General features: G+C 41.6%; 1 protein-coding gene across 3 annotated transcripts in view; it reads left to right on the top strand.

Moving 5' to 3' along the window:
• Positions 1-22,301, top strand: part of RORA (RAR related orphan receptor A) — a 558,226-nt gene that overhangs the window by 450,479 nt on the left and 85,446 nt on the right. The window contains exon 1 of one of the 3 annotated variants that reach the window (XM_054042167.1): positions 4,684-4,793. The exons of the other annotated variants lie outside the window; for them this stretch is intronic. Within the exon in view, the coding sequence (XP_053898142.1) occupies positions 4,763-4,793 (31 nt within the window). The 5' untranslated portion in view covers positions 4,684-4,762. Of the gene's footprint in view, positions 1-4,683; positions 4,794-22,301 lie in introns of those variants that run through there. 3 annotated transcript variants of the gene reach the window in all.

Raw genomic sequence — 22,301 nt, 5'->3', positions numbered from 1 at the left:
GCCATCCACAGAGCAACAGCTGAGTTCCAAGTGACCTGTATATGTGTACACCGTAAATGGGAGGGATGAGAATAGAGCCCAAGAGTCCTGATCCACAGTCTCCCTCCTTATCTCCTCCATCCTCTCCTCCCAGTCTTTAATGTAAACCATATACAGGATCATTAATGTGGTCTCGATACCTTCATGTGGTCTTTGGATCCATAAACGAATGAATGAATTACATCTAATCATGTGTGTCATTTCTCCTGTCTGACAAATGTATGGATATTTACAATATTTTAATCTTAATATTTATTAATATTCATCAAGTAGTACATAATCCAAGCATAATGTAATGTAAGTTTCTGATACCTGAAAAGTGTTCTTCATCTTACTTAATTGATTCAGGTTTGAGAAATTGCTTATATGAAAAAGAGAATACATTCTGGTCAAGTAAACTGTAATGCTGAGTTAACTGTTATATGACAGTCACTGTGGGAACAGGATATGAAAAATGACAGCAAATAAGGCATTTTTCTTGCTATTCATATGTTGACTAAATTCATGTAATGCTCTGTACAATTACTGTAATACTCTTGGTTAAAAAACAGAAGTCAGTTTTGGACTGGATGATCAGAATGAGGCATCTGGAAGACAGAAAGGTAACTGGATATGTGTGTAGGTTAAACACTGACTATGTAGACTAGAAAAACAGAATTCTGAAGATGGTTTTAGATGGGAATTTCATATGAAAGTATAGAATACAGTGGAAAAAAAGTCTGCTTCCCTCAGGTGTGTGGTATTGACATTCTAAAGCTTTAAGATATAAAGATAGGTATTATATTCATCATTTAAAATATCTAATGGCTAACCTTTGGTAAATAAATGAAGCAAATATTGTATGTAGGAATAAAAATTTGTGTTGACTACTTATTACTGGAGCCATTTAGCACATCAGATGTCATTGCAGATTATCAGTTTCATTTCAGTTGGACTGGAAATAAATACAGATCAGTAATAATGTAAGGCTATGTACCTTAAGGTTAAATATTTGACATCCAGACTGGTGCTAATGGACTATGACATTTTTCAAGCCTAGGTCTGACATTACTTGTTGTGTCAGAATGAAATGTTTGTCTAACTTGACATTACAATACATTAAGACATTCTTTCTTTCTTTCTACACTGTAAGTTATCCTACTATATTTAAATTTCAAAGTGTGGAGGCATCAAACAACTGACCCAAATGTAAAAGAAACTTTTTCCAGAGTCTGAAAAGTTATAAACAACATAGTAACAGAACTTGATCCAGTCCAACATGTCTTGTATGATTTCTGTTCAGTGTATCATGAGTTAAACATGTGTTTTATAGGTGAAGTACTATGAAGAACAGCATAATTTGGGGTGGTATTCTTCCAATTGAGAAGAGTAGTACCTTATTCTGCTTGTTGAAAAGTAAGGCTCTACTTAATGAAAGTAAGGATGGCAAAATGGATCAAATGATGTATGCCAAAGATAGGAAACCTAATTCTAGCATCACTATCAGTCCAGTTCTTCTAGTTATGATTTTTTTTAAACAATGAAGATCTAAAAAGTCAAAACATTGCATTAATGTGACTTGAATGGCCAAGCTGATAAATGGCTAGGTATACCTGAGTGGCTGATAATCACATGTAAAGAATACCATAATGTATTGTGCCCTTTATTAAAATATATAATAATAATCCATTATGGGGCATTTACTAAAGTATGATGCCTATACCTTCATCTCTTAAATGTTCTCTCAAATGTAGATCTTTATTTCAAACATTTAGATGTTCCCTTTGTCCCTGGTCTGTCTTTATGTAATTTTTCAAGCTTATGTGCTAGCTTCATTATTAAAGAGACAAGGTGGGTGAGGTAATACCTTTTACTGGACCTACTTCTGTTGGTGAGAGAGACAAGCACTCTATGTAGCAGGAAAGCTTGTGTCTCTCACCAACAGAATGTGGTCCAATAAAAGAGATTACCTCACCCACCTTGTCTATCTAATATCCTGGGACCCACACAGCTACACTACCACTACAGACAGCTTCATTATTGTCATTGTTCTTCTATTATATACATTATAGTGCAGGGGTAGGAAAACTTTTTGGCCTGAGGGCCACATCTGGGAATAGAAATTGTATAGAGGGCCATGAATGCTCACAAAATTGGGGTTGGGGTGCGGGAGGGGGTGAGGACTCTGGTTGGGGGTGTGGGCTCTGGGGTGGGGCTGGGGATGAGGAGTTTGGAGTGTAGGAGGGTGCTCTGGGCAGGGACCATGGGGTTTGAAGTGTAGGAGAGTGCTCTGGGCTGTGACCGACGTGTTCGGAGGGCGGGAAGGGGATCAGGGCTGGGGCAGGGGTGCAGGAAGGGATGCAGGTTCCGGCTGGGGGTGCGGGATCTGGGGTGAAGCTGGGGATGAGGGGTTTGGGGTGCAGGAGGGTGCTCCAGGCTGAGATCGAGGGATTTGGAGAGCGGGATGGGGATCAGGGCTGGGGCAGAGGGTTGGGGCTTGGGGAGAGGCTCAGGGGTGCAGGCTCCAAGCAGCGCTTACCTCAAGTGGCTCCCGGAAGCAGTAGCATGTCCCTTCTCCAACTACTACGCAGAGGCGCAGCCCTGCAGCTCTGCACGCTGCCCCATCTACAGGTACTGCCCTTGCAGCTCCCATTGGAGTGCCGGAGGGAGCCATTTGGCACGTAGGAGCCGGAGTGGGTCCATGCTTTGGCTTCTGGGAGCCGCATGGAGTGGCCCCCAACCCTGTGCCCCGGCTAGAGCACCAGAGTGGTCCCTGACCCAGCACTTTGGCTGGAGATCCGAAGCGAGGCTAAGCCACACGGTGTGGCCTCTGACCTGGTGCCCCAGCTGGAGCACCAAAGTGGGGCAAGCCCTAGACCCCACTCCCCAGAGGGAGCTCACGGGCTGGCTTAGACCCATGGGCTGTAGTTTGCCCACCCCTGTTATAGTGTATCTATGCACTACTTTACTCTTACTTGGGGAATTTCTCTGCTCCCATTACTAGGGCAAGATTAGGCAAAATGAATGTTCTTGCTAATACAATTTTCCTCAGAGTGTACTTGAATAAGTTGAATTTGTGTGTGTGTGTCTAGAGTGTACATATCAAAGCTGCAAAATTTAAATTTAATGCGAACAGATAGACAGTATGGTGACAGCTATTGCTATTCAGAATATTGAAAACATCCAATGATAGAATTATGCTTCATCCATTTTACAGTAAATTCTGAGGGAATATTGAACCCATCATAGAATATACTTAAAATGGGAATGTTCAGTTTGATCAACTTCTAAATCAATAACTAATAAATCTATAGTTTTGTCATGCTGTGACCTATTCTTAATATAAAATGTTATTTTTCAGTTCAAAATACAATCCTTTGGAAAAGTGTAAACAGGAACAGAGATCAAGTGAAAAGCAGCGTAAGCTGCGTTTTGCTTGGAAATACACCATCAGGTACTCAGATGTGATGGTTTTTAATGTAGTTCTGTTCAATTATGTATATGCTTGCCACAACTGAAAACACAGACCCTATATTGAGAACATCTGTCCTTCATTGAATCACAACCTAATAATTGCTGCTTTTAGTTTCCCATAAGGCCAGGTGCAGGAGAGAAAGGCCATTTTCCCTCCATCAGTGTCTTAGTTTAACACTACAGAACTTAAGTTTCTCAAAGGGCAGAGACTGTTAGAGCGCTGAAAATCCTCAGCACTGACCCTGCCTTGATGATCAACGTTCAGCGTAATGCCAAAGTGGCTCGTTTGGAAGCTATTTGCAGGAGACACTAGCATATTCAAGTATCAGAGGGGTAGCCTTGTTAGTCTGTATCCACAAAAACAAGGAGGAGTCCAGAGCCACCTAACAGATTTATTTGGGCATAAGCTTTGGTGAGTAAAAAAACCCCATTCTTCAGATGCATGGAGTGAAAATTACAGATACAGGTGCCATGCATCTGAAGAACTGGGTTTTTTACCCACGAAAGTTTATGCCTAAATAAACCTGTTATTTTTTAAGGTGCCACTACACCCACTCGTTGTTTTAGCGCATTTAGTGCAATGTAACCTGTCCTGAAAGGGCGCTCGCCACAGCCCTTCTCTTAAACACTTCCCGCAAAGTAGCCCCAATTCCAGTATAGACTCTCCTGGCAGACGTAGAGTCCAGCTCTGACCCGTGGCCGGTCAGTGGTGGGGGTGGGTTGGACACTTTCCCCCCTAAGCCAGCAGTTGGCGCGGGCGGCTTGTCTTAGCGCAGGGCAGGCAGGGCTCCCTGCTGCTGGCGTGCATGGGGCAAGCTGGCTGGTCAGGCGCGCGGCTCGCTCGCTGCCCGCCGGCTGCTGAAGTTGGAGAGCCCGGAGCGCTCGTGCTCTGGGTGTTTTCGGGCGGGGGGCGGGCACGCGGCGGCCGTTGGAGATGGAGCGAGCCCCGGAGAGGCCCCGCGCGCCCCGTGCCGAGGAGGCGGTGCTGCCGCCTCTCTGCCTGTGACTGGCCGGCGGCGCTGCCTCTCAGCCCCGGCAGGGCGGGGAGGAGGCGAGCGGTGTAAACAGGGAGGGAGGGGGGCTGGCTTGATGTCAGCGGGTCACATGGAGTCTCATATGGGCTGGGGGAAGGAGGCGGTGGCAGGCTGTCAGCTGGCAGGCGGCAGATGCTGCTGAGGCGGTGGTACAAGAAGAGGGGCCCGGCCAGCGCGCACCCAGCCCATCCCGCCCGCCCTCGGTGCTCTGCTCCCCGCCGCGTCGCCCCTGACAAATGATGTGTTTTGTGATCGCCGCGATGAAAGGTAGGCGCAGCCCTGAGACGAGCCGCCGCGCCGCGCCGCGCGGGGATGGGCGCTCGACCCGCCGGGGAGCTGGGCGCACGGGGCCGGCCGGCGAGCGGGTGTGCTGGGGGAGTGCCACGGGCAGCTCTCGGGTGGTCGAGTTGCTTGTGACTTGTTCCCCTTCCCGAGGCTTTGCCGAGGCTTGGGTGGCTGAGCGGGGGAGTTGGTGAGGCTAGTCCCGTGCCCAGGGAGCGCTGCTCGGCGCGGCGATCCCGTGCTGGCTCCTCAGGGGTGACTGTCCTTTGGAGCTGGTGCGGCTTCACCGTGCCCCTCTGACCCTCCCTAGGACAGACCTTGCCGAGAGGTTCCGCTTGGCGTCTCCCCTTGCCGAACGCATCTGCGATCGCTGTCCCCCCGGGCAGCCTGCAAATTCCGGGTTGCTGTGTGGAGGGTATATCCCCTAGCGCCTGCCCTGCTTCTGGACTGGCTCGTCAGGGGGACCCGTCTGGGCCGGCTACTGCAGAGCGGCGGCTATTTCTTATTAATCCTTACAGCTGAAGTAGCTCACACTGGAGTGTGTCATCTACGGCTTCTTTTGGTGTTCGCTTTTGGTTTGATTTAGAGCTTATCACGTAGTGAAAGTGACCAGGCACGTGCGGAGAGGTTCTTTTTTTGTTTTTTTCCCCAGACCAGCTGTGTGCTTAGAGAACTGAACTTTATACTTCTACATAAAAGTTGGAGGATAAGAGAGAGCTTATCTGCCCACATGATTTGCAGAGGGAGAGGTTATGATTAACATGGTTGGGATTGCATAAAGCAGAGACATGCTGCATAATCCTTATAAAATCTGTCTCTAAAATTTTACAGGAAAACATACTTCTGATAGAAAGGAAGAGAGAGTGTGTGGTGTCCTGTAGACAGTTTATGTGGATAAAAATGACAGGCTCAAAAAGCTGTACATTTTTAATGAGGTTTTGGTTTGAAAGGAAAAGTGAGCATTATGAAATGACACTTGAAAATCTGACACTTTCTCTGCTTTCAAATCCCAGTCCTTCCTGAGGGACAATGAAGGATTGGGGAGAGTCAGAGGAAGTTTTTTGACGAGAAATGAAAAGTTTAAAGGTATGTTTTCAAATAATTTGTGGTGTTTTCTAATATAATGGGATCCACAGATAAACTATGCACTGCAGCATATTTTTAAATCAAGAAAACAATAAAAAGCACATATCTAAACATTGTAACAGTTCTATTTAACTAGGACCTTCTTTCTCTGTAATCCAGTCTTTGTAAATTTATTAATTTAGTTTCCCAACTAAAAATACTAAGCCTTTTTTTTGTACATGGATCTCATTTAAAAAGGAACTATTTGAAATTGAATATTTAATGATGATCCTATTAGAGACTGAAATGTATGCTTGGTTGTGTCTTTTACTTTGCAAATGCACTAAGTGAAAGACACCAGTGTGCAGTGGAATTTACAGTTGCTAAGCTTCTTGACTCTCTTTTTAACAGAGAAGACTAGGTAAATAGAAAGATAGTACTATCCATTAATCATTAGCATCTCTAAATTAGGTTGATAATAAACTGTAACCAGCTTGATCCAAAATATTTGTTTCTGTGACAAAAATAGCATAATTTGAGAGTGATTTATAGGGAATTATAACACCTCTTCAAAACTCTGCAAGTTGTACTGACAAAATACTGTTTTTATGTATCCCTCTGCAAACATGTAACCAAATAGGAAAAACTGAATGCATACTGAGGAATATATCTTTAGGATATAAATCACTTAAGAATGCTTTTGGAAGAAACATAATGGAACATTGTAAGATGACAGTAAGATGATTTTGAAAAACTCAGCGTCTGAACTCCAGAGTTATCTACTTCCCTGGTTTTTGGGCTTCATTAAGCAATTTTCCATATAGCTGTAAAACTGTTAAAGCTTAGCTTTTGTGCTCACAGAATGTGGTTATAAAATGGTTTTATTTTATAACTATTTGGGTTGATGTTTGCTCTTTTTGTAATGCAAGGCATATTATTTCTCTGGTAAGTTTAATTGAAAGTTCACAGTAATCTTTTATCTATCAATAAGTGTATTCATTACTTTAACAGGTTTTCACTAGTGACTTTTGTATGGTTTGTTGGATAAGCTTCAATAATAGGAAATGTATTTTAATATCACCCTCTTTTTGTATTGAAGGTTTCAGTGTACAGATGTATTTTGCTTTTGTGTTGCTATTACCAAAGTGGTGTTCCATATTAACATTGACAAATAGATTAATCAAAATCACTATTTTTTTTCCTTCCAAAGCCCATAGCTCTTGCCTACACATTTGTCTTGGGTGACCTCTGGCTGCTGTGAAATAATAGATCCACAATATTGTGCTTTAAGAGAAGTAGACCAGAAGCACTGGGAATACAGTTTTTGTATGAGCTCAAATGCACACGGGAGAAACAGAATAAGTCTAGGTGATTAGAATATTTTATTTAGTCCTGATGCTGTAATATCACTTTGGAGATATATGATATAGTTGCTGTGAAGTTAAGGTGAAGAAAATGATGGTTTGTGGGAGAATATGAAATGTTACAAATTTCTGAACCAGATTTTTTTAAAAGTGACGCAGAAACCTATTAAATTCTTCCCTTCTGTTCTTCAATTCTGATTACTCAAATTGACTTCATACGAAAAGAATTGTGTGTGATTGTATGTTTCATGCAAAACAAATGCTCTGTTAAACATAATTTATTTCATTCTGAAATATACAGCGATTTCTAATATGTGTATATAGGGATTTGAAAGAATTAAAAAATATGGTTAACTGTCAGCATGTTGATAGCTACACTGGTACACTCGAAGAACTTGTAAGCCAAGGCACAGCTAATGAAAAGGGGATGGATTATGTCATTAAGATAGGTTGCCCTATGTGAAATGTAACTTTCTGGTTTCAGCTTGAGGGGAAAGCTTTCTATTTTTGGAAATAAGCAGTTGTGAAACATTTCTGTCCATGATGTTAGAGGAAATATTTTGTGGATTGACTGATTTTTTTTTTTTTAATTTTTATTTTTTTACTTTTTATGCATCTCCACAAACTTGTAAAACTTGATTAAGCAAATCTTGTAATGTATGAATATACTCAGGCTATATTTTTTTATTTAAGGAAAGAGTGCAGTTTTAAGTGTTTGTCTTATACCTCTGTTTAAAAAAAGAAATAAGACATGCTTTTCCTGAGTAGATTAATCCTTGGGTGAATCTGAATATTTGTTAGGTTTCAGAGTAGCAGCCGTGTTAGTCTGTATCCGCAAAAAGAACAGGAGTACTTGTGGCACCTTAGAGACTAACAAATTTATTAGAGCATAAGCTTTCGTGGACTACAGCCCACTTCTTCGGATGCATATTATGAAGTCCACGAAAGCTTATGCTCTAATAAATTTGTTAGTCTCTAAGGTGCCACAAGTACTCCTGAATATTTGTTGTTCCTGATCCTATGCACATTAGCATTTTGCCGTTGACTTGACCAGGAGCAGGACTCGGTAAAATACTCTGCACCAGATTTGTCTCATTGACAAAATGTCATAACTAGGAATGGGTCCAAGCCAACTGTGCTGAATTTGGCTTTCACAGCCACTTTGGGATAACTTTGTACAAGTGAAAATGACTATCTGTGGTGCAGGGCAGTGGTGAATCAGGCCCAGGGTTAAAGGGAGTTTAGAGTGCTAGTACGCCACTGAAAGTGCTTAGCTGGTAGTATCATCAGGCCCCTACATAGCAGAGTTCTGCATGCTGGACAAATTAGTATAGCTTCAGTAAAAACGACCCTAGAAGTATTTCACTAGGTTTGGGTTGGAGATTCACAAATAGAGGATCCTAAAGGTATGTGGGACATTGTGTATAATTTTTCCAACTTCTTTGTATTGGACATATATTTATTAGTAACCAATCAGTGAAGCACTTCATATAAATTATTGGTACAGATTTTTACTGTTCAGGCATAAAAATACAAAGTAGAATTTAAAACAAACAAGCAAAAACTCCTGGGTTAAATCGGTTCTAATATTGTTAGAAATCAAATAAGTGTTAAGAGTTTATGGTTTAACCATGGAAAGATAAGGCTCTGATTTTGGGTGGCTTATATATATAGGATATATCTTTGCACGTGTGTACTGTTAGTGATTTTAAAGTATTATCCATTTAAATAAATACGTTTTATTGAAGGCCTGTGGGTTTCCTTATCAGTGCCGATGTTTGTTTTTGTTTAATGGCTGCCTGTTGTAGCACAATCTGTGTATATTTGTTGACAGGATCTTAGTGTTCCCTGAGCTTCCTTTCCTTCTGCTGACTACAGTACCCTTTGTTTCACAAGATTGGACCCAACAGGCTAGCTGAACTGATCACTGTGGTTGAGCTTTCCTGAAGCTATCGAGTCTGACCTCTTGAGAAGTTCTCCGTCACATTTGTTGGCATTGACCTACTGACTATGAGGCCTTTCTGGAAGGAGGATGTGTTCTTTGCTAGTAAACCACTATGTATGAGTAAATTTTAGATTTTTACGCCTGTTTTAACTTGCTGTGCAACTTTACTGCTGATGGAAAGTCAAAGCCTGCTCTAGCGAGCACTCTAATACAGAACTCCTGTTGACATCAATGGGAGTGCCACATGTGGAGCGGTGGCAGGATCAGGCCCATGGAATTGGCAGCTGAGAGTTTGTCTATTTTCTTGGAATATTAATGAATATAGCTGTTCTGACAGATCTTCATTTACCTAAGTCAACATACTTGTTACATTATGTTGGCAGTGCCAGACTGATCTTGAGGTTTGTCCTTGACATTTCATTTTTGGGCTCTCTGAAAGACTATAGAAGTCTTCCAAAAAAAGCTGGTGGTGGTGATGGTGAAATCTGTATTGTGCTTGATTTTGTGTAAAATTCATAGAAGGCATCTTGCACCATACAAATCTCACTTGAGAACTGATCCCACAAGGTGCAGAGCAGCCTAGGCTTCTGTTGAAGTCAACGGCAATTGCAGGTGCTGATCTTCTTGCAGGATCAGTCTACTGAATGACATTGGATGATAAAAACATTAGCCTGTTTAAACTGGCTGACAATAGAAAGACAATACACCATTTTAAAAATAATGATTTTGGGATTATTCTGAACGGTCAGAATGAAATTCAGCCTATTTATGGGGAATCTGTGCAAGGACCTCCATGCTGCACAAACATCAATGAATGATGTCATTCAGCATGAGCAGGGAGGTGGAAATGCAGGGGCCATGCACTAAAGCATCTTGGAGGTGGTCTACATGCCAACTCAGTATGCCAGTACTGAGGGCAACTTGGAGGCAAGTTCATGTAGTAAATCCAGTGGCCTGGTATGGGGTTGGTGAGGAACTGCTACTGCAGCATGTAGTCCAGAGAACTGGCCACAGAGACTGCAATTTAGCTTTGTTGCCTGGCCTTAGGATAGATAGGTGAATATCTGTTTGTATTATTATTTTATTTGTATTGCAGTAGTGCCTAAATACATTTACAATATAAGTTTTCATTCCTCATTCTCCCCTCCTCCCCCCATGCAAGACTTCCATATAGAATCATATTTCTCAGGCTTTATGTATTATTTGAAAAATTCACCTTTGGAGTTTTAAATCCTCTCTGGGAGTGTTGGGTATACTACTAGCAATATAGTATTGGAAATGTTAATTGTTGTATGTTAATTGAGTATATAACAAGTGTGTTAATGTAAAGTGTTTCATTGTTACTACCAGCGAGAATTCTTATTTTTCCTTTTCTATATGGATGTTTGTTTAAAAAATAGGATTGTTTTTCATAAAATAAAAAAGAAATCAAACTGCATTAAGGAGAATGTGGCTACTCTTTATCTCTTTCTCCAGTAGGTAAATGCAGCTCTGTTCTTCGGTGACTTTGTAAATTACCTATCTAGTGTTAGAGACACTTGGGATGCGGTATGTTCTTCCTTTGCATTCTCATGAGATAAGCTTTTGTATGCTGCAAAATAACTCCATGTGCCAGGCAAGCTCCTGGAAATAATTAGTTAAATTATTACAAGAGCAGTCAGTCTAATTGCATTTAAAACAAAAATTATTTCGCTCATCTTCATTTGCAGTGAGAGCAGAACTTAAATATTCACCTTTCTCCTATTTATCCTCTAGTTGTAATTTGCAATTACAGCTGATAATTCCAGAGATCAAGCAAGTGGCTAATTTTCTCCTTTCATGATTTGGCTTTTCTTTGAGGACTGATATCTAAGGACTGAGGGACCTGCACATACTGATGGTGCTGAACTGTCGCCTTTTTAAGTTCTGGTTTTAATTTTTTTAATTTTAAAACAATTAGAAACTGTCAGTTTGGATATATTTGGGCCCCAAATAGTGTCAAGTGAGATGTTACATGGCCCTCATGTTTGGGCAGACCTCCTTAGGTACATCTCACCATGAAGAGTTATGTTATCAGACTAAAAGGTGAATGTATTGCATGCCAGCCTCTACTTAAACACAGGACTAAAAAGATAAGTAAAATATCTTCTTAGGATATCTAGCAAGGGGGCTGCTGTTCTCTTCTACTATGCAGTGTTTGAAAGGGGTCCTTAACTGATCTTAATAAATGATCTTATTCTTCCTGCTGGGGACTATCTATTTTGTGCTACAGAAAGATCAGCAGAAATTAGTTTCGGGTGCTCTGTATACTTGCTGCTGTTGTCCCTAATATCTAAGCCTTGGATTTAGATACAAAGGCTAGATGGTGCCTTTTAAGGCGCACTCTCAGCAGGAGCTTCTTCAGGCATTGGATGTGAGGCAGTTGCAAGTCACAAGGGCTGTTGGGGAGCATGGGTGTGAGCAATTCTTGCTGTGTCTCTCTACAGAGTACAGCAATCAGTTTGGACCAACTCCATTGGGTAGTCAATGAGTGATGGAGCCATGGCCCCACCCCTCTCCACTTCCTTTCAGGGAGACTAGTGTAGCTAGTGGCATTAGCCTTGAGCAGTCCTTACACTCGCTGAGCTCAAGGACAGGGATTGTGGCCCAGATCCTCAAAGGTATTTAGGCACTTGACTCCCAGGGAAATTAATACCTTTGTGTATCTGGGCCTGTATGCGCACATAGTTCCAGACACCACCCGGCCCCCTGTTTCCTTTTTTAAAAACAGGGCTATTTGCCCTCACTCTTCAAAAACCCAGTGAAACTAATGGAGCTTTTCATGTCTTTCCTTAATGGTGCCATGGAAAACTGTCTCCCTGCTGTGTGGAACTAATGGATACACAGAAAACTCAAGGTCCACATCCCCAAATCTCAGGGCATTTCTGGATTGTAAGTTAAAGTTAGCTCTTCCAGACAGCTCACCATGCTACGCTTGCACCCTAAACCCATTCTATGGGAGATGAAGGCATAAAGTTGAAGTCTGTGCTCTGAGGAAAAAATATTAACATCTACACATGCATGTCCACTGGGTCACTAGGCATGGTGGAGCTGCATCCCAGTTTCAGAACTGTCAACCTTTACTACAGCCCTCTCCAAAAATTGCTGGAGCTCCCACCACATGGTATTAGTATGTAGGGGCTCTGCAGCATGCTTCCATCACCCTTTGATAAGCCAGGCCAGTGTTCTACCTGCATTCCTGTCAAACCTAACAAAATTTCTCATTGCTGACAACAGTTGTTGGTGGACACAGTTTGTCATGGTTTGTACATGCAATGGTCAGCTGCACCCATTGCTGATTCCCATTAGTGTACAGCAGGGGTAAAATCCTGGCCCTGTTGAAGTCAATGGTCCTTTTGCCATTGACTTCAAGGGAGTCAGGATTTCACCCCATGACTTCGGCTCCCTTCTGTGTTGCATAATAGTAGCATAGAAACTACTAATCCTTCTGGTTTTTGTGACTATAGCCTTTGTGCTTTTTGTCATGCTATTTACATAGCCAGCTAGTCTAAAATCAATGCCAAGAGAGGTGTAATAATGCAGCCCTCATTTCAAGAATGTTGATTTCTAACTTAATTAAAACTACTTAAATGTAAATACGTCCAACCTCTTCACTATTGAACAATGCAAGTAATATATCCAGCATGGTTATAATATATGGTGTCTGCCATGTAATTATTGTGTAATGTATTTCTGAGAACACAAACAGTGCAGTTTATTGCCATTGAAACATGGAACGAGGGTCTTCATAAAACTGCTCCAATTAGCCTTTATTTTTAAATTTTGGAAGAAACTGATCATTCTCAAATACAAAAACAAATCAAACTTCATGTGTAATCTTGACATATATTCAAATTGGTGCTTGTCACAGAGAATGTAATTAATCAGATACTCTGATTACAACTGTCCCAGTGTTGCACATTGATCATTAGAATGAATCCTCTCAAATTTAAGTAACACCAAAATGGAGCTGTATCCATGAAACAAGATCTCCTGGAGTCTGTCATTCATGCGTAGTACAGTATCTGGTAAATAGCTGCTGAACCATGACTAAAAATAAGGGAAAGGTCCTTGGGTTATCTGAATGCCTTATAAACATATATTCTTAGGTAATGTGCTTCTTGTTTGGTGTCCTTTTCCTTCAGCGTATTTATGTCATTTATAAAACAATAATAATAAAAAAGCCCATTTAACTTAAAACAAATCAAACAAATCCTGGGAACGATGCAGCTGAGTGCCAGGCTATTGCCAGGGCTGCTGCTTCTTATCCCTATATATAGGGCCCTACCAAATTCACAGCCATGAAAAATGTGTCACGGACCGTGAAATCTGGTCTTTTGGGTGCTTTTACCCTATGCTATATGGATTTCATGGGGGAGACCAGCGTCTCTCAAATTGGGGGTTCTGACCCAAAAGAGAGTTGCAGAGGGGTCACAAGGTTATTTTAGGGGGGCTGTGGTATTGTCACCCTTCTGCGCTGCCTTCAGAGCTGAGTGGTCAGAGAGCAGCGGCTATTGGCCAGGCACCCAGCTCTGAAGGTGGCGCCCCGCCAGCAACAGTGGAGAAGTAAGGGTGGCTGTACCATACCATACCATGCCACCCTTATTTCTGCACTGCTTCCTTCAGAGCTGGGCAGCCGGAGAATGTCAGCTGCTAACAGGGCCCAGCTCTGCAAGCAGCACCACAGAAGTAAGGGTGGCAATACCATACCATGCCATGCCATCCATACTTCTGCGCTGCTGCTGGTGGCAACTCTGTCTTCAGAGGTTGGCTCCCAGCCAGCAGCCGCCGCTCAGCTCCACAAGCAGTGCCACCGCCAGCAGCAGCACAGAAGTAAGGGTAGCAATAACCCCTGCCCCCACCCACACACACCTTTGTGATCCCCCCCCACAACTCCTTTTTTGGTCAGGACCTCTACAATACCAACACCATGACATTTCAGATTTAAATAGCCGAAATCATTAAATTTACGATTTTTAAAATTCTATGACTGTGAATTGACCAAAATGGACTGTGAATTTGGTAGGGCCCTACCTATAGAGGCCAAGGTACAGGGTGTTAAATTCTGCAATGTCACCTCTGCCTCGTCTACCCTGGAAATTAAGTGGTAGGCCTCAGGGAATTAGGGTTCCTCTGCATAGAGATGGATGGATTTTGTTAAACCGGAGCCAAAGGCTAGATGGGTGTGCTTACTGCAGTTTAAAATCAGGCTTATTTTGGTTTAGCTAAAGTCTATTAAACTGGTTTTAAGCTAAATCAAAATAAGACATTCTTAAACTAAAATAAGAGTGTTCACAGAGTTGAGTTAAATCAGCTGGACTGTAGGCATCCCACCTCCCCACTTCACTTCCACAGAGGGTTAAAAGAACGTGAGGGGAAGGATGGGGGGGGGGTGCACACGCACACACATGCACACAGGCATGAGGCATCAAATTTCCTACCCTCACACCAAATCCCTGAAACCAGAGTTTGACATATCAAATATTTTTCCCTAATCCTAGTATCATTTGTAGTTGTTGTTTGTATTGCATTAGAACCTAGAGACATCCAATTGGGGATCAAGGTCCCCTTCTGCTAGGCAGCATATGCAGACACCATTAGAAGGCAATCCTTGTCTTAAAGAGTTTATACTATATGCTTAATGCTCAGATAGATACCCCTGGAACTTGCAGACATGAGGCGACGTTTGATTTGGTTCTCGTCCTTAACCTCTTCCCACCTCTCAACCCGCGAACTTACCAGGGGAGGTGATGTGAACTGCATTCAGTCCCCACTATTCCCAATGGAGGATGAATCTTCTCTGAGCACGTGGTGCTCCAGTCTTCACTTTGCCTGAAGCACAAACTCCAGATAGGGAATGGATGGCCAGACAAAGATGTGTTGTTTGTTGTCATCACAATAATTAATTAGTGCAGAGAGATTCATGTGCTTTTATTCTGACTTTCATTAGAGCAGTGTGAATTGCTTTACTGGGTTAAAAGAAACACTGTGACCTGTTGGCATTCTATGTTAACTTTAAACTTAGTTTTGCTTATTAACAGATGCATTTTCCCCTCAGTTAAATGAATCTACACTTATTTGTCTGTATTTGATTTGCCACAGAGCAGTTATTGTGTAAAACAAAATTTCTAGCTGATGTGTTGTGACCGTTCAGCAATTAATACACCAAGTTTCTGCACTGCATAAAACCTTTTCTTCTCGGCATCCTTTGCCTAGAAATACATTTTTTCCTCTCGTTGAATTGGGCCCTTCATATTTACTTTGGAAACATTTATGTGTTAGATGTTATATTAATAGTGAATGTTGGAGAACGTGAATGAAATAGAAGCTATCCTTTGATACTGAGTTTAAAACAGCAGCCTGAAGTGCTGAGGGATCTGGACAAAATGTCTTCCAAACCGCACTATAATGGCTCTGCTGCACAAAGAGGACAAAATTGTGGGAGAAGCTCCAGAGTAGCTGGGGTTACATTTATCTTTGGTTTATGTTCAAAGGAACAGTCCCAATAATTTATACTTACATAAGATGCATTGTACCAGACTCTGGATAGTTTTTCTTGTACTGCCAGTGCATTGCTGTATTAACAGATACATTTGGCTAAAACATGAGAATACGATGCACATTTATAATTGCTGAGTAGATTATTGCATCAACAGGTTATTAAAAAAACAAGTTATATAAACAGCTATAAATCTTCCATTTGGGGATCGTGATCCAATAAATGAGATGGAAATATGGGCCCTCTGTTATCTAAGAGCTGAGCAGCCTCTGACTGGGGATTGCCATGTCTGGCACAATATCTTCCTCCCTGAGAATTTCCAGATGCACTGCAGGGAGCTTGGGGTTGTAGAGGACAGTTTTCTATGGTCCAGTGGCAACAGATGTCATGGTGTTGCACTGTGGTGGCTCACAGCAGTGAGGAGTAGGAGAAGAGCTATGTGCAGGGGGCCAGTCCTCCACTGTGCCCTTCTCCACTGGCCCCCAAATTCCGTGGGCATGAAAATGACACCTCCCTCCCCTTGCCTCCTACAGCTTCCACCTAAAAGGATGTTTTTTTGAAACTCCATGACATCACCAATGAGGAGTTACCTAACCCACTTCCGCTCTCCTCTTGTTGGTTTCTCCGGTGCATGAGATGGTCAAGGCCGTGACTAGTAGCTTTTATTACTAAACTGGCAAATGTTTTTGTGCAGTGGAAGTCTCACTGCTGGAGATTTCCATAGTGATATCTGCAACGTAACTTCTTTCATCTTACTTTCCTCTCCCTCCTCCACAACCTGAATGATTAAGCCATAAAATGGGTTTAATCACTTAACAAATATCACTTTAAAACTAGTTAGTTTGGCTGTTCAAAATGTTTTTTTACTTCTATTCCCCCCCCCCCAAATGACAGTATTTAGCTTTGTTAAAGTTAAAACAGACGAATGTAAAGGCCATTCTAAAGCAGAGACCTTGTGAATGTCTCCAAAGAATTATTTTTTAATGGTTGAGGTAAAACCCTTTAAAATATGCTTTAAAATGAAAACCCTGACACAGACATCACAACGGCAGCTCTGAAGTGCACCATGGTAATATAATACTTTCCCCAAAACTCTGGCTTGTAAAGTAGGTGCCACAGTGAAATGTGAATATTGAGAAGTGAAAATGACTGTCAGCTCTTCTTGTAAACATGTAGTTACAATAAAGTCTAAAAGTTCAACATCAGAGAGATCACTGCTTACTTTGTGGCAGACTTTCACATCAAAGAGCAAATACAGGACAAAAGAAACTGTATAGAGATACAGATAGCTTTACACCCAAGTCCTCATGGGAAAGTACAGAGAGCTCCTTTTATAACATGAAAATATCCCTGATTCATCTTTATTTCTGAATTATGAAAAAAAATAAAGGTGTATAAAGTAAGAATGAAGAACTCAACCAAAGAGTCCAGTCCTGTCAACTTATATGGGTATGAGTAACTTAACTCACAGGATTTCAATGTTACAACTCATATGAGCAAATTTACTCAAGCGTATATGTCTGGAGGTTTGGGACCTAAATTATGACATTGGCAATAAATGGGGGGAAATTAGGCAAAAAGTACATAAAGTACATGGACGAAAGTTACTGCTAAATGTCTCCTTGGTATAAAATAATAGCAGCTTTTATTTAAAAGTAGCTTTCTATATGCATTCTTAGTTATAATTCCAGCTAATATTAGGCACAGTTCAGCCAAAAATATGTCCAGCTTCCACACCGCAACAGCCCACACAAGCCGACTTTTTCTTTTTCTGAGGTTCTGCAGCATGGAAGCTGGATGTAATTTTTGCTGACTCAGACTTCTGGTATCTATCAGTTCAGACTTTCTATTTTGCATTTACATTAATAAAGAAATGCCTGACTTTCTAGCTTTAGGAGACCTAATATTATGCATCGAAAAACACATGTCCAATTTCACAACAAAGAGGAGTTTTTTTGCATGAAAACTCCATTGCTTGACTAGTGTGAACCGCTTTAAATAGCTGGTTTTGTTTTCATATTAAAGTCAATGGAAGCTTTGCCATCAGCTTCAGTGGGACCTCCTAAAAACTACATCACGGCACCTGAAATAGTTCTCATTTCTTTTTTTCCCCGTTGTCAATGAAGAGTTTTGGTGGACTATAGAGATAAGTCTGAACCCTAAAATTTAGGTCTGGATCCAAATCTGAAATCCCCAAGTTTAGGTGTTCTTGGATCTAATGTTTTTCTTCCAGAGCTAAACATACTTAACAGATTTCATGCAGTCATTAAGAAATACAAAGAGTTTTCTTAAAAACCCTAGGGAAACCTGAGTAAAAATACTACCATGAAATTAAATGATATGCTAGTGCAGTAATAAAAGTGCATCAGTAAACATGTAAGAGCCTAAGAACTGTTGGGAATTGTGTGAAGACATCGAGGCTTGGAAATAACAGTAAGACATCTCAGGGGGGAACCAACATTTGCATCTGGTGAAAGGACATAAAATTCTCTATAAGGGAACTGATGCCAGGGGAAACATCAAGACTCAGATTGGAGTTTAGGAACAATATTATGAGCAATGAAACAATTGCAGGCAAGCTTAGCTTTACTGTTTATGGTATCTCTTAGGACTTTCGTAGAATCATAGACTTTAAGGTCAGAAGGGACCATTATGATTGTCTAGTCTAACCTCCTGCACAATGCAGGCCACAGAATCTCACCCACCCACTCCTGTATCAAACCCCTATCCTATGTCTGAGCTATTGAAGTCCTCAAATCGTGGTTTAAAGACTTCAAGGTACAGAGAATCCTCCAGCAAGTGACCTGTGCCCCACGCTGCAGAGGAAGGCGAAAACCCCCAGGGCCTCTGCCAATCTGTCCTGGAGGAAAATTCCTTCCTGACCCCAAATATGGCGATCAGCTAAACCCTAAGCATGTGGGCAAGATTCACCAGGCAGACACTCAGGAAAGAATTCTCTGTAGTAACTCAGATCCCACCCCATTTAACATCCCATCACAGGCCATTGGGCATATTTACCGCTAATAGTCAAAGATCAATTAATTGCCAAAATTAGGCTATTCCATCAGACCATCCCCTCCATAAATTTATCAAGCTTAGTCTTGAAGCCAGATATGTCTTTTGCCCCCACTGCTCCCCTTGGAAGGCTGTTCCAGAACTTCACTCCTCTGATGGTTAGAAACCTTCGTCTAATTTCAAGTCTAAACTTCCTGATGGCCAGTTTATATCCATTTGTTCTTATGTCCACATTGGTACTGATCTTAAATAATTCCTCTCCCTCCCTGGTATTTATCCCTCTGATATAGTTTAGAGAGCAATCACATCTCCCCTCAGTCTTCTTTTGGTTAGACTAAACAAGCTAAGCTCTTTGAGTCTCCTTTCATAAGAGAGGTTTTCCATTCCTCGGATCATCCTAGTAGCCCTTCTCTGTACTTGTTCCTGTTTGAATTCATCCTTCTTAAACATGGGAGACCAGAACTGCACACAGTATTCCAGATGAGGTCTCACCAGTGCCTTTTATAATGGTACTAACACCTCCTTATCTCTAGTGGAAATACCTCACCTGATGCATCCCAAGACCGCATTAGCTTTTTTCACGGCCATATCACATTGGCGGCTCATAGTCATCCTGTGATCAACCAATACTCAGAGATCCTTCTCCTCCTCTGTTACTTCCAACTGATGCGTCCCCAGTTTATAAAAAAAATTCTTGTTATTAATCCCTAAATGTATGACCTTGTACTTTTCACTATTAAATTTCATTCTATTACTATTACTCCAGTTTACAAGGTCATCCAGATCTTCCTGTATGATATCCCGGTCCTTCTCTGTATTGGCAATACCTCCCAGCTTTGTGTCATCCGCAAACTTTATTAGCACATTCCCACTTTTTGCCAAGGTCAGTAATAAAAAAAAGACTAAGATTGGTCCCAAAACCGATCCTTGAGGAACTCCATTAGTAACCTCCCTCCAGCCTGACAGTTCACCTTTCAGTATGACCCGTTGTAGTCTCCCCTTTAACCAGTTCCTTATCCATCTTTCAATTTTCATATTGATCCCCATCTTTTCCAATTTAGCTAATAATTCCCCATGTGGAACTGTATCAAATGCCTTACTGAAATCAAGGTAAATTAGATCCACTGCATTTCCTTTGTCTAAAAGATTTGTTACCTTCTGAAAGAAGGAGATCAGGTTGGTTTGGCACAATCTACCTTTTGTAAAACCATGTTGTATTTTGTCTCAATTACTATTGACCTCAATGTCCTTAACTACTTTCGCCTTCAAAATTTTTTCCAAGACCTTGCATACTACAGATGTCAAACTAACAGGCCTGTAGTTACCTGGATCACCTTTTTTCCCCTTTCTTAAAAAGAGAAACTATGTTAGCACTTCTCCAGTCATATGGTACAACCGCTGAATTTACAGATTCATTAAAAATTCTTGCTTAATGGGCTTGCAATTTAATGTGCCAGTTCCTTTAATATTCTTGGATGAAGATTATCTGGGCCCCCCCAATTTAGTCCCATTAAGCTGTTCGAGTTTGGCTTCTACCTCGGATGTGGTAATATCTACCTCCATATCCTCATTCCCATTTGTCATCCTACCATTATCCCTAAGCTCCTCATTAGCCTCATTAAAGACTGAGGCAAAGTATTTGTTTAGATATTGGGCTATGCCTAGATTATCCTTAACTTCCACTCCATCCTCAGTGATTAACGGTCCCACTTCTTCTTTCTTTGTTTTCTTCTTATTTATATGGCTATAGAACCTTTTACTATTGGTTTTAATTCCTTTGCAAGGTCCAACTCTACATGGCTTTTGGCCTTTCTCACTTTATCCCTACATGTTCTGACTTCAATAAGGTAGCTTTCCTTGCTGATCCCTCCCATCTTCCCACTCTTTGTAGGCATTCTGTTTTTTCTTAATCACCTCTCTGAGATGCTTGCTCATCCAGCTTGGTCTGCAACTCGTGCCTCTGAATTTTTTCCTCTTTCTTGGGATGCAGGCTTCTGATCGTTTCTGCAACTTTGACTTGAAGTAATTCCAGGCCTCCTCTGCTTTTAGATCCACAAGTTCTTCAGTCCAATCCACTTCCCTAACTAATTTCCTTAATTTTTTAAAGTTAGCCCTTTTGAAATCAAAAACCCTAGTCACAGATCTATTTTTGTTTATCCTTCCATTTAGTTTGAACTGAATTAGCTCATGATTGCTCGAACCAAGGTTGTCCCCTACAACCATTTCTTCTATGAGGTCCTCACTACTCACCAAAACCAAATCTAAAATGGCGTCCCCTCTTGTTGGTTCAGCAACTACTTGGTGAAGGAATCCATCAGCTATCACATCCAGGAAAATCTGAGCCCTATTATTATTACTAGCACTTGTCCTCCAGTCTATATCTGGGAAGTTAGTCTCCTATAATCACACAATTCCCGTTACTATTTACTTCATTAAAAACATTAAAGAGGTCTCTGTCCATATCCAAATCAGATCATGGTGGTCTATAGCACACCCCAATCACTATCCCAGGGGGAGCTCTAGTAGCTTTATTCACCAATGTGATTTTTGCCCAGACACTCTGTCTTATCCATTCCACCACTTCTTATTTCTTTACCGTCTACCTCCTCATTGATATACAATGCTACTCTACCACCTTTGCCTTTATTTTTGTCTTTCCTAAACAGCACATACCCTTCAATACCTGTACTCCAGTTATGACTACTATTCCACTATGTTTCTGTTATCCCTATAATATCTGGTTTCACTTCCTGCATCAGTAACTCTAGTTCCTCCATTTTGTTACCTAGGCTCCTCGTATTGGTGTACAAACATCTTAATTTTTGCTGTTTGGCTTCGCTCACATTCTTTACCTGATTAGGCACAGACATTCTACTGCCAGTATCACCTATTAGACTGGTATCTACACTACCCTTCCTCCTTATGTCCATTCTCCTACACATGGCTGTATCATTTCTTACTTCGTTTTCTTCCTTCTCAATGTTAACATCCGGCATGGACATCTGCCAACCATCTCCCCCAATTCCTACTTTAAAGCTCTCTTAATCAGTTGTGCCAGCCTCCATCCTAGAAGTCTATTTCTCTCCCAGTCCATCCTGAGAGAACAGTCCTCTGTCCATGAATGCCTCCCAGTGGCCAGACATCCCAAAGCCCTCTTTATAGCACCACTGCCTGAGCCATCTGTTGGTCGTCATAATCTTGTCACACCTTTGTTGCCCTTCTCTAGGAACAGGCAGAATCCCACTGAAGATCACCTGAGCCTCGATTTCCTTAAGCGTCTTCCCCAGTCTGGCATACTCTCCCTTGATACATTCCAGCGAGATTCTAGCTGTATCATTTGTTCCCGCATGAAGGACAATCAGTAGATTCTTTCCCGCTCCTGTTAGGATACTTTTCAGCCTCAGGTCCACATCCCATATCTTAGCATCCGGCAGACAGCACACCCTTCTGTTCTCTGGATCAGCTCTGGTTACAGGCCTGTCTATTCTTCTCAGTAAGGAGTCCCCAATCATGTAGACCTGCCTTTTCCTGGTGATGGTGTGATTCTCCGGTCTATCCCCTGTTCCCTCTGGCTGCAAGTCCTCTCG

Source organism: Malaclemys terrapin, chromosome 10 (assembly GCF_027887155.1).
Source record: "Malaclemys terrapin pileata isolate rMalTer1 chromosome 10, rMalTer1.hap1, whole genome shotgun sequence".
Classification (NCBI taxonomy): Eukaryota; Metazoa; Chordata; order Testudines; family Emydidae; genus Malaclemys; species Malaclemys terrapin.
This window is presented reverse-complemented; position numbering and strand designations above follow the sequence as displayed.